This window comes from Manis javanica, chromosome 12 (genome assembly GCF_040802235.1).
Source record: "Manis javanica isolate MJ-LG chromosome 12, MJ_LKY, whole genome shotgun sequence".
NCBI classification, from domain to species: Eukaryota; Metazoa; Chordata; class Mammalia; order Pholidota; family Manidae; genus Manis; species Manis javanica.
Window position 1 is genome coordinate 6,230,927 of NC_133167.1, and position 12,608 is coordinate 6,243,534.

Genomic DNA, 12,608 nt, shown 5'->3' on the forward strand with positions numbered 1-12,608 from the left:
CCCTTGCTCCTTGCTGCGCCTGAGTTTCTGACAAGGCTAGTGCTGGGTCGGTCACATACCTTATAAACCAGTGGATGGGCCCAAGAGGCAAGCAGAGGGTCTCTATCCCTCCAGGTCAGCAGCCAGCCCTTGCTCTGTCTAAGCAGATGCCTGCACAAGGTCCCTGGATGATGTGTGTGGGGAATTTGTAGGGAGTCTGGAGAGAGTGCCCTGCACCCAGGTCTCCAAGTCTAGAAGCCAAATCCCTTTTAAGAAGTGGAGTGGAAATTAGATTAGTGTTGAGACAGTGAACCGGTAGTTTCAGCAGTTCTAGGCATTAGGCAAAGCAGTCTCCTTCCAGAGGGGCTCACAGACACAGGGGCCATCAAGCTGGAGTGCAGAAGGCATAGTGGGAGGGGTAACAGCTAAAGGAAAGCTACTTTTCATCCTAACCCTCTTTGGGTTCTGGAAATAGACTGATTATCCCTTTACTCCCCATAGCACCAAGACAGAATTATCAAGTGCTCAACAAACTTGCTTCAACTCAGGGGGCAGTGAAGGCAACCTTCCTTGGGTGTGGGGATATAAAGAAAAAGGTCAAGGAGATGTCAACCTCAAGATGACCCTGGTATCATGCAAGCCAAGCTAGACATGTCCCTGTCCTCTACGCTGCGTCCAATGATTACCAGTCCTGTCAATGGCCCCTGGGTTCTCTGGAATCTTCATGCCTTCCCAGCCTGAGCACCTCCTTCAGCATCCACACCACCGTCTGCTTTCCTGGACAATGATCTGCTTTCGGACTACAGCCATGTACACCATCCAGGCCCTTCTCCTCACTGCAAGAGAAGACCCTCCGGACCTTCCAACCTCTGATTCGTCATCCCTGCTTGTATCTCCCGTTGCTCTCAGAATACAGGCACAAACCTTTACACCCTTTCGAATTGCTTTTCCACATGGCCCTGCGCTGCAACTCCATGCTCCACACACTGCTGTTTGCCTGGAACAATCCTCTCTTCCTCTTTCCTTGTCACAAACTCTTTTCTCCCTTAGATTCTGGAAGGGGTGAGTTCCTTCCTAGGGGGAGCATCCCCAACCTCCCGGCCTAGGTCAGAGGTGCAGTCACACGTGACACTTGTGTGGGAGGTTATTTTAGGGTCGCTCTTCCAGTTCTTGACTCTGGGCTCCATGAGGGCATTCCTGTCTTATTTCCCTCACCTTTGCATTCTCAGTGCCTAGAACAGTAGCTGCTCCCAACACTCAGGGAATCAATGGATGGGTTCCTGAAGCTACTAATGCATTTACATACTGGACTTGACCTGGCATCTGGGGATCAAGCAAGCCTAAGCAGAAAGCCTGTTCTGACATTTGTATGTTAGCATTTATGGATATAGTTCAGTGGCTTTTCGCCTGTCTGGATGAGGCCTGCATAGCCCTGCATGACTTATTCCCATTACCTCTGACCTTATTTCTCACCACCTGGCCTCTTTGCTTTTCTTTCCTCTTCTGGAAGACTCTCCCCACAAATAGCACTTGGCTCACTCCCTTAATTCCTTTAGGGCTTTACTTCAGTGTTGCCCTATTCATCCTACACCCCACAGTGTAGCACCTCACTCAGCACTATATCCTCTCTGCATTTTTTCTCTATAGCAGTTACCACCACCTAACACTAATAATTTATCTGGTTTACTGTCTGTCCCCAAACCCCACCATTATTAGAGGGTAAGTTCCAAGGGTATAGAATTTTTTGACTATTTTGCACCCATCCCATTTCCAGCCTCTAGAATGGGGACCTCCATATACTTCAAGTACATCAATGAGACACTGGATTCCAACAGGGTAATAGCAGGCAATAGGTAAAGTTGGGGAAACTATTTTTTAATTTCTAAGGGAGAAAACTTTTTTTTTAAATAGAGGAATGCCAGCTAATGAAAAAGTAATGAGAAACTAGAAAAACATTATTTGACAAACTCAGATTGTATTAATCATGACTTTCTATTTTCTGTATTTCTGATGCTTTGACATCTGGGGTCTCGCTGGCCCTGGAGAGATTGCCCTCCCAGGGCGAACCCTTTCCTAGAGAATGATTCTCAAATGCATATTGACCAAAACAGACTCCGTACACCCAATGATCTCCTTTCCTGAGCGGGCTCTCACACTCTGAGCCACCGCTGCCCTGCCCTGAACATCCCAGGGCCAGGTATCAGACAGCTGGGGAGCCCCTACGTCCCCGAGGCCACTGAATTAAAACTCACCTGCTTACTCTGCCTCACCGTTTCTTTCCCATGGAACACAAATGACTTTTGCCCATGTTTCCGCTTTGATCCTCTGCCTCCTGACTGATCCTGGTGCTTCCCCCCATGGCCCTGTGTGGCACAGCCTGCCCCTTGTTTTGGCAACTATGAGTAATAAACTATCTTTTCAATGGCCGTTGTCTCCTGTTGTTGGCCTTACTACAGCTGAATAATAGTAAAACCTATGTTTTAAAACGCTGGTGAAATTATTAAATCAGACCAGAACTAAACAGGTGAAGAACTGATGGGCAAAATGGCTGTCCCTGCAGCACCAAAGAGATGGCCTATGGATCCTGGGCTCATCACCAGGCACAAGCCTAACAGGGGAGACCAGGCATGGTCCATGGTCAGTCTTAGACAACCAGATCTGCTGTGTCACCTCAGGCTAAGCGGAACCCATGAAGCCTTTAGACATCACTCCTAGTTCATAGGAAATACAGGCAACAGAAGAACAAGCTAAATGACATCATGAGAGCTACCAGAAGAAACCAGAGGCTGGTCTTTCATGACTCAATGTCATAGAAAAGGGATGTACTAGACTAATAGACACTTAAGGGGCTCAAGATGCAAATATAATGTGTGGTCCCAGATGGGATGCTCAGTTGGAAAAACGTGACATACGGGACATTCTGGGTCCAGTGGGAAAATCTGAATATGGTCTAAGTGACAGGTTAGATGGAAATATCTTCAACAGGAATGTAGAGATTGTGACTGAATAAAAGTCATCAGATGGTATGAGTAATATGATCACATTTTGCAAACACATAGCACACACGTGTGTATATATGTACACATACATATATGCATGTTTTCATATCAATCACATGCATATCTGCAAGGCTATGCACTAAGGACTTAATGTTGGTGGTCTCTGTGTGGTGGGAATGTTAGGTTTTAATTGTTTATATATATACATAACAGGTATCAGACAGCTGGAGAGTCCCTACACCTACGGTGTATAAAAATTTTTCTGATAATCATTTACTACTCCTGTAACATAAAGATTCAAATGAGATAGTTATAAATTTTTAAAAAATCTAATTATTCCCTTAATAACATAGAATAAGAGAAAGACAAATGACTAGGTTGTTTTTTTCCTGTCCTGCCCTGCTCTGGGCCTGCCTGAGGACCTGCCCTGTGCTGTAGCTGCAGGACCTGAGAGCAGTTTGCAGCAGTGGGTGCGCCTGCAGCTGTGTTGGCAGCAGGTGGCTGGGAGAGTATGCAGATGCGCGGACCTCAGTCACTGACCTGCCAGTGCCTACAGGTGGGAAATCTGGGGGTGCTGGGGGAATGGGCCTCACTCTTTTTGAAAATGGAGTCTCTGGTGGCCATTCCCGACCCATGGTCTGTGCAGAATTTTTCTCTGCTTGGTGGAGAAATGAGAAAAATAAGGACACTGTTGTTTCTTCAGAGTCAAATGTATTCAACTAGAGGATTATCCTTTACTCTAAGGTTATGAGGTCCTCAATATTTTGATATTAAGATGCCCTCCTTCAATCTCCCTATCTTTATTGAGGTATACTTTATGCACAACCAAAGCTACCCATTTTAAGTATGCAATTGGTATCAGAGTTTAGCCACAACTATGATCAACATAGAACATTCTCATCACCCCTAGAGGTTCTCTGGCACCCACTTCAATGACCTCTTCCACCAACATCCCCAAACCTAGGCAACTAGACAGGCCTTCTGTCATTGGTTTTGCATTTTCTGGGATTTGTGAGTTTTACAATACAGAGAAAAGTTGTATTGTTAATACAGTGAACATCTACAGTCAGCATTGAGACCGACAGTGAACAGTTTACTGCATGTGCTCATCCATGTCTCTATTTCATTTTTTTTGAACCATTTGAAAGTAAATTGCAGACATCATAACACTTTACTCATAAATATTTTTAAATGCAGCTGCTAAGCCTAAGAACACAATGTCCTTTCATTTATAAAATAAAGATGAGACTAGATGACAGTAGAAAAACATCCTCACGTGGCCAAACTAAATGTCAATCTTCCCCTACAATTCTTTGGGAAGCTTACTGGTCTATAAATTCTGAGAACCTCTGGATATAGCAAGGCCTGTTTCTCTGGAGTTGGGTGACCAGTAAGGTGAAGCTACATGCTCTGTTCCATCTGTCAATACCAAAAGTAGCGCCAGTTCATGGGTGTGGTAACGGTGGGGACACTCAGTTAAGCTTATGGGCTGCAGGTTAGCATCTTAGGGGTTTACTAGTGCACCCGAGGAGAACTGGTACACTGCTATACACCATCCACAAAGGAAAACCCCGTGGCCCCATTGTTAGATTTATCAAAGCTGAGAGCACTTGAGAAGTTTGAGGCAACTCTATTTATAAAGAATGCCAAGAATCCGAGCTTTCATAAGCCACCCTGATTCTATAATGTGCCTAATGGTGATGTTTTATGTACAACCAACTAGCCTAATGAATAGAGAGAAGGCTGTTATGGGTTGGGTTGGGTTGGTTTATAGTATCTGAAATCATAAGTGGAGTGTGGCCTCTCAAGCTGGGCAGAAACCTTTAAGAAGTATTTAGTCCACACTCCATCTCTACTTGGATTTCCTCTACAACATCCGTAAGAAGTTGTTGAATGCTTGCAGAGATGAGGAAGCACTACGACTTTTCTTTGAAACTGTGTGAATTGTGAGAACATTTTTAGAATGGAATAAGCCTCGCTTCCACTTCTCTCCATTGCTCCAACTTAATTTCTTCCACGTGTGAATCTGTCGTGATTAGAACACAGATGCTCAATTCTCATGAGCATTAAAACCCTCTCATCATCCCAGGGGTCCTACCTTAGATTTCAAATGTTCACCTTGAAGCATGGTGCTGACGTGGTGCTAAATGCTCCAGGTTTCTGTACACCAAGAGTATGCTGCACCAACAGCCAGACTGGAGTCCTGGGTTCTGGGGCCCACTGATGACTCCACTGTGACCTTGGTAAAGTAGCTTGGCTTCACTGAGACTTCATCTGTAGAGGTGGGCCGATAACCTGCCATCTTGCAGGGCTGGAGAGATACATCCAACGTGCAGACGAGTCTGCTATGGAGGCAGAAGGACCCTAACCAAGATGTTCCCTCGTCCTTTCCGACGTGAGGCTGATGTCTGCCTTGGGTGCTCCCTCACCCTCTGGTCATACCACATGGGTCCCAGTACTAAAGTTTCAATGGTAACAAAGCTGCTTTGACACAAGAATTTTGAGCCAAACACAAATTGAGCTGCTTACTCTTCAAGCTGTGCAAAACCAGGCAGATGGCTTTCAGAGAAGTCTGTTACACTCAATATTTGTACGCCCCCTTCCCCTCGACTCCTAACCAAGAATTCATACATTGAAGCCCTAACTCCCAGTGTTGTGTGTTTAGAGATGGGGCCTTTGGGATGGATTATGGTTAGAGGAGGTCATGAGGGCACCCTGATCAGCACACTTAGTGTCCTTAAGAGACTAAGTGCATAAAGTCACAGAGCACACAGCATGCTGGCAGTGACCTACAAGCAGAGGCCTCAGAGAGTAACCTACTTTACTGGCCTTGATCTCAGACATCCAGCCCCCCAGAACTTCGAGAAATAAATTTGTGGTTTAAGCTACTCCACCTGTGATATTTTGTTACTGCAGCTCTGAGCAGACTAAGACAAGGGAGGCCCCATGCTTTTTCAATATCAACTGCTATAGATCAAAAGGTTCAGGGGGGTGGGGAACTGACACCAATCTAGTTTAAGAAATACCCCTGGAGGCCATACAACACAGTGGATACACTAAATGTCACTGAAGTGCTCACTGAAGATGGTTAATTTTGTTACGTGAATTTCAACTCAGTTTAGTAAATAGTAAAAAAGAAATACATTTTTTACATTGTGACCTAGTAAACACACATACACGTACAGAACAGAATTTCTCTGAAAGGACACTTACCTTTACTATGTGGGTTGTCCTATTTTTAAGCTGCTCTCCCATCCTCTCTCCCTTTCGGCTGGTCATAGTCCACTGTCTTGGGAGTGTTGTTCGTTTTTTGTTGATTTATCAAACTTCTCACACAATTTTGGGGAACTTATGGAATGTTAAGTTCGTTAAAAAAGTTAATTCCTAACTTCTGAGATATGTTAATGCCTGGACCAAAGCCCCTGACACTTACATGAGAGCATACACAAGCAGAAGCCAGCCAGGATTCATCTAAGAAATTCAAGAACTTCTGTGCCTGCCTCCCACCAAGGCAGAACCAAAGCCCCGGGGCAGGGTTCCAGATGACTCGGCAGAGGGGACGGTAGAGACCATGTGCTGGATTGAGTCTTATCCCACCGCCCCGTGAGCCCACTCCCTGTGCTCAGCCGTGGCAGGCAGGAGACCTAAGGAGAGCTTTACCATGCGGATGCATCTCAGACTGAGAAACCGCTGTCAAAATCACAGAAAGAAGATGGCTTCCCTCCAAGTTCAAAGAAAACAGGATAATCAGAAGCCACAGCAATGCTTACTTTAGGCCTCTTTCAAGAATGCCTTACCTCCTTCAAGTGGCTACAAAGGCCCTCCTTGGTGTTTTGGAGACTGGCTGAGACTTCAGATCACGGTGGCCTGACTGCGGCTGCTGGGCTAAGCGGACATTGGGCCAAACCGTCAGTGAATAGTGTGGTAATGGAACTGGACAGCGGTCTTTTGGGGGACATTCAGGGGAGATCATAATTTGTTGTGGCACAAGGCTGCTAACTAGGTATCTGAGCTGCCAGGAACTCAATGAGGTAATTCATGCCCTTTCAGGAAAGAAGAGGCCTGGATGCCAGGGGACACATTCACTATCAATCTTATGGACAAAGTCTCAGTGCAGGGCCCAGAACTGTCCCCACTGTATAGGGGAGCAGACTGCAGAAGTCACATCAGTGCCCTGGACTCTTGAAGCACAGCTGCTGAAATCTGGAGAGACCTTCTCCCAACTTCAGTTAAGACGTACAAACGACGTAAAAACTGGAACGCTGATGTTTACAGGCACTGCTAACTTGGGCTTAAAGGACTAACAGTGAGGAAAGACACCAGGAAAGTATTAGCCATTATTTACAAGTGAAGAAATACTAGGAAAATAAATGAAAGAAAGAGCTTTTTTCTCTTAAGGACAAAGGGGAGTAAAATAACCACCAAGAGGCATAGTTTGAAAAGTATATAACAGATTTCTTTTTTATTTACAATCAAGTTCTGTTGGGCAACATAATTAAATAAATACAAGATGTGCCCTGGCCTGTGAATTTTAACTCCCCTTAATCCAGTTCTCTGAACAGCAAATCAGGAAGGGAAGCGGGGACCAGAGGAGCGGGAGAATGGAGACCACGCTCCTTGTCAGAGGAGAGGTGCACCTCATTCCTCACTTGGCTCTAGCACTCACACTCACAACTGTCCAGAGAACAGGGTTGGGAGAAAAAAAAATAAAGTGCAAATTAAAAAGTGATGGAAGTATTGGTGTTTCAGTCACTCAATGAACTAAAATGTTATACACAGGTAAAATGGCAAAGATAAATGTTTTTTTTTAAAAAAAGCCACAGGCCAGTTTCTCCCTGGCCTTATTTATAACTCCTGAAACCTAAAGATGACATGACCCTGCCTCCTGGAACAGGTTTCTGGCACTAAAGCACCAAGGGGGTATTGCACATAGGCTTGGCCAAGGGGCAGTGACCTGGAACCACTGGCTCCAGAGTAGTACATCTGAGGCCTCAAATCCCTTGTCACCAACAACTGGAATTCGAGCACAGCTGGAAGGAAGGGGAAGTGCCAATTCTTTCTGGGAATTTAAAGGAGGATACAGGAATACAGCTTTACTCCTGCAGCACACCCACTTCTCCGGAAAAAGGCTTTTGCACTTCCTCTACTACCTCAAAAAAACCTTTTTTAACCAAACTGAGATTTCTATCTTGACCAATAAAGATATGCAGAATTTTTGGGGGACTGCAGGGAAAGGGATTCAGAAGCGTTGAAGAACAGTTGCTTTCCTGTACATTTAGGAGGTGTAAGGAAATCCCAACAGTACAGCTGAGACAGGAGTTAAGAGCCTTGTGTGACACAGACCAGAAGGGAGGACCACCCCCCCGACTCCTCAGAAGTCAGGGTAGCCCCTGTGAACTACCTGAGGGCAGGGGTAATCCTGTTTTGGTTTGTCAATCCAATGAATAAAAGCAATTTCATTCAAAATGAGGAAAATGACCCCAAGGTGACAGGGCATACATTAGGCCAGAACCCACTTTTGAAGGACAGGACAAAGCACAGAGGGTGAACTGACACCCACACATGGGGGGCTTCTGGCGATGCCATGCAGTGGGGGTGCCTGTGCTCTCCCCACCGAGGTATGAAGATCAGAGCCAGTAGTGTTTCCACCCAAATCAACACAAGGACCTGAAAACCTGCTAGGTACCTGCATCAGATTTGTTCAGTTACCCTTTCAGGCCATCAGAGACCTCAGCCCAAATCCTCAGAAATCCTGTTCAAAGGAAGGCCACCCTGCCACACGGCTCAAGCTCTTCTCTGGAGGTCAGAGCTAACCCGACACGCCATCTGCCAGGCCAGAGCTGCAGAAGCCCTCGCGCTCCTCCGGCTTTGGATCTGCTGTCTCCTGAGGAGGTGCCATCAGTACTCTGACCACAGCACGGCCTTGCTTCCCTTGTCCACGCTGACGACGTGGGACCCGGAGGGGGACCAAGCCACCGCGTTGATGGATGAGCTTCAAAGGGAGAGGTTGGAACAGCTGTGAGATGTCATGCCCTGGGCACCAGGCCCCTTGCATTCAGGGAGCCAGGCTTTGTCCAACACCTGTTTCACCGCCAATACAGCCCACTCACAGGCAAGCCCTTATTAAGGAGCAGAATAGGAGGGAACCCAGCACTGTGTGTTAGGAAGCAGTTTTGGAATGAAGGAGTCAGGCCTTATTGGGTCTACCCTAAGGGAGTAGCTCCCTGCTGTGGCAAGTGTCCCAGGGCGCCTGACTCTCAGAGAAGGAAACCAGCCTGCTCCTCTCTCTTCAAGGCGGGGAGGAGCCTGGGGCTCCGTATTCTAACGAGCAGTTGAGCTTGGGGACAAAACATAGCTAAAGAAAAACATAGCCTGGGGAGATACAAAAATGTCTATGAAACCCAGTGCTTACCACAAGTCAACTTACTGAGGAAAGGGACTCGGAGGGAGGCAGGAGGGGGCGACGGGAACAAAGAGGAGCTGCCATATAATCAGGGACAATGTGCTGCCCTGACTTTTCCTCAGCAGCTACTGCTCTAACCGCTCTAACTGGAATGTTCTGTAATAGAAGTCAGTGGAGCACTGTTTGTTGTGCTGTGTGAATGGCCCAAGCTTCTTCCCACAAACATAGCTCACAGCACAGCAAGTGAGCTGACACTGCCCTCACAGCCGACTCAGGTCCCCCCCAAAGAGGACACAAGCCTTGGGATGAAGTCACAGGACCTGCTCACAACAGCAGAGAGGCTGCAGGTTCACCTTACCTGTGCTGCTTTGACAGGACCTTCTCCACTTTCCCTGACAGCACACTCCAGATGTAGAGTGAGCCCTCGGCCGAGCCTGCTGCCACGTAACTGCCATCTGGGCTGGAGAATACATGGTAAGGCAGAAAAGGTGTCAATACTGTGCCCACTCCCAGTTTCAGTCCTCATGGACCCCTTCCCCAAATGTAATGTTTACTCTTCATTTATGAGTCAAACACATGCCCATTCCTGGCTGCCCAGAAATCACAGCATGCTATGCAGGCGGGACCATTACGGCCAAAGTCACTCCCTTCTCTTGCCCTGGCCTCGTGAGCTAAGGAAGAGTGGCGCCACCATATTGATTGTTGGGGCCCCAAGTCCCTTGGTTAGCTATGCTGACCATGGCTCAGATTCCAACACGGCTCGCAGGAAAACCAAAGCCGACCCCCAGATGGTAAAGAATTCCTCTCAGTCGATGAACTACCAGGTTACATGGTTCGGTTAAAGCAGGAAAGGAAGCAAAGGAGGAGGCGCTGAATGTGGGGAAGTTTCTCCACGGTATGAGAAGTGGCCATGGTAATGGCTTGGGGAAAAGTTCCACGCACGGCAAAGGGAGAACTAGGAGAGAAAAGCTGCCCTCCTCAGCTGTCCAAGGGACTCTTCCACCCTCCCAGGAGGTCTCCCAGACTTCTTAAGCACATGTGTAGGTAGGTGAACCTACTGCTCCAGAACAAACTAACTGCCAATCATTATTTTTGGGTACAACACACTTATTGTCAAGTAATCACCTGAGGGACACTAGAAAGGAAGGAGCCAGTAACAGTGACCTCTAATGATGAACTTGAACTTGGAGGTTCACTCCTGCACACGCACTCATCAGGCTTAGGCACTGCACCAATCCAGCTCCTTTCCCCAGTGGGCAATGCCCTAGCTCTGTCATTTGAGATGACCCGAGTGGGTGGGTGGGGTGGGAGGAGGAACATCATTACTAACCTGAACACAACTCTAGTCCAGTCAGAGCCGCACTTGAACCCAGGAGCGCTGCAAGGAAGAAGGGCACCGTCAGCCAGCACACAGCCTCGGAGAGCTCGACAGGGAAGGGCCAGGCCACAGCTACTCTTGCGATCCTCAGAGATCCTGCAGGACTCAAGTGGCCCCCCCAACCCAGTGTGTCTCCGGTTACCTAAACGTCTGTCTGACTGCGTTTATTCGGAGATCAATAATTTTGAGCAGGTCATCACGGGAGCAGCTTAGGAGCTCAGTTCTCTCCGGGTTTAAGTCCAGGGCAGTAATCTTTCCCAACAGCTCCATCTCCCGGACAATACTCTCTGATCTAGAAGAGATGGAAAGTCTGAGGAAATGCAACATGGAAAGGCCATGGCTTCCCCATTTTAACCAGGATGCCGTGCCTTGGAGAAAGGCAGGGGAAAAAGCAGTTAACTAGAATGCACTACTTTTCAAGGGCAGTTACTGTGCTCCCAACCTTATAAAAATAACCTGACTCTAGAGTCTATGATAGTAGTTTGGAGTACTAGAACTCTGAATTTGATAATTATTTCCTTGCCCATTTTTGGAGTGACAGAATAACTGCCAATCAGAGCTTCTAACAAGCCTAAGCTAATAAGCAGGCTTATATCCAACAGTATTATTTCAATTATGTTACTTCTACATATCCCAAGGCACAAGGACTTGCATTAGTGGGCCTGGGCTGCCACAAGCGGACAAACACGTGTCCTCTCGCAGGCTCCCTGCATGAGGAAGCCCAGCTCGGTGATTCCAGACGTAGACCTGGGACTCCAGGGCAGGTACTACCCCAGGCAACTGTCTCTTCTTCCTTTTATTCTCCCAGTCCCCCTGCAGCCCCAGTCCACGCCCAGGTCTGTGAACAGCAATCCCGGGCAGGACCCTGCTGGGGACACAGCCAAAGGTGGTGCACACCCTCCTGCAGTCATGTTGGTGTCATTTTTCAATGAAATAATTTCCTACCTCAAACCATAGCTAAGTAAGAGTCTATCTTGTTGCTACGTAAGTGGCTGGAGGCAAGCCACTCCACTTCTTGGGATTCAGGGTCTTCATCTGTCAAATTAGTGGTGGAGGAGTACACTTTTTAACCTGCAGTTTAACTCTGAAATTCCATGTTGCAGATTCAAAAAAGTTAACCAAAGGTTATGAAGAAAAACCTGAAGTAGTGTCTAGGAGCCAGGAGTGTCGCACCAGGCCTGCCCAAGCATCACCTGTAAACACTGGGTCTTCACTCTGTAACTGCTGGGCAACTACGCATCTGCAGTCTGATCACGAGCACCTACACCACCTCACCAAACAGTCTGTCTGACCTTACTGGACTCCTCCTGCCACCTGACCCCTCTCCTTGCCCAAACTTGGTCCACCCACAGGACTCCAGCTTTCTTCCATCTCTGGCCACCCGTCCTTAGGCATCTCTCTAAGTGCTGCCCTCTGCTCGCTTAGTGTGTCTTTCAGCAATCTGTTCTTATGTCTTCAAAGCCCTCCCTTGACGACCTCTGATTTCCTCCCTAACCTCTCAAAAATTCTGCTTCTGATTTTTCCAAATGCCTACTTGAAACTATGAACTAACGTCCTTAATCTGAACACATTCTCTACACCCTCTTCCTAAAGTTGTCATTTCTTCTCATCTTGCTTTGCTTCTCCCCTCTCACCCTCCACATTCAACCTGTCCACAAGCCCAGTCAGAATTCCCCTAGATGGATTCCCTCCAGCCACGTCTTGCTCCACTGCTCTGAGTTTGATCCTTAGCAGCTGAGTTCCCTGCTGCCAAGCCACCCTTCAAACTCCCAGCGTAATTAATCTACTCAATTTATGCGGTGCAATCCTTGGCTAAGCAGCCAATGGCTGGTAAGATTTACGAGTGGGT

The 12,608-nt window shown here is 47.3% G+C and overlaps 2 protein-coding genes across 16 annotated transcripts in view; both read right to left on the reverse strand.

Moving 5' to 3' along the window:
- Positions 1–2,881, reverse strand: part of SAG (S-antigen visual arrestin) — a 29,585-nt gene extending 26,704 nt beyond the window's left edge. For 2 of the 8 annotated variants that reach the window (XM_036997814.2, XM_036997813.2), the window contains exon 1: positions 60–2,839. The gene's annotated coding sequence lies outside the window, so the exon portion shown is untranslated. Of the gene's footprint in view, positions 1–59 lie in introns of all 8 variants that reach the window. The other 6 variants (XM_073217972.1, XM_073217970.1, XM_017671890.3 and 3 more) reach the window with 6 other exon arrangements.
- Positions 2,882–7,412: 4,531 nt separating this feature from the next.
- ATG16L1 (autophagy related 16 like 1) overlaps positions 7,413–12,608 on the reverse strand; it is a 35,343-nt gene continuing 30,147 nt past the window's right edge. For all 8 annotated transcript variants that reach the window (XM_036997746.2, XM_036997741.2, XM_036997740.2 and 5 more), the window contains 4 exons: positions 10,902–11,051; positions 10,712–10,759; positions 9,740–9,841; positions 7,413–8,970 (listed from right to left, as the gene is read on the reverse strand). In XM_036997746.2, the coding sequence (XP_036853641.1) occupies positions 8,877–8,970; positions 9,740–9,841; positions 10,712–10,759; positions 10,902–11,051 (394 nt within the window). In that variant the 3' untranslated portion in view covers positions 7,413–8,876. The remainder of the gene's footprint in view (positions 8,971–9,739; positions 9,842–10,711; positions 10,760–10,901; positions 11,052–12,608) is intronic.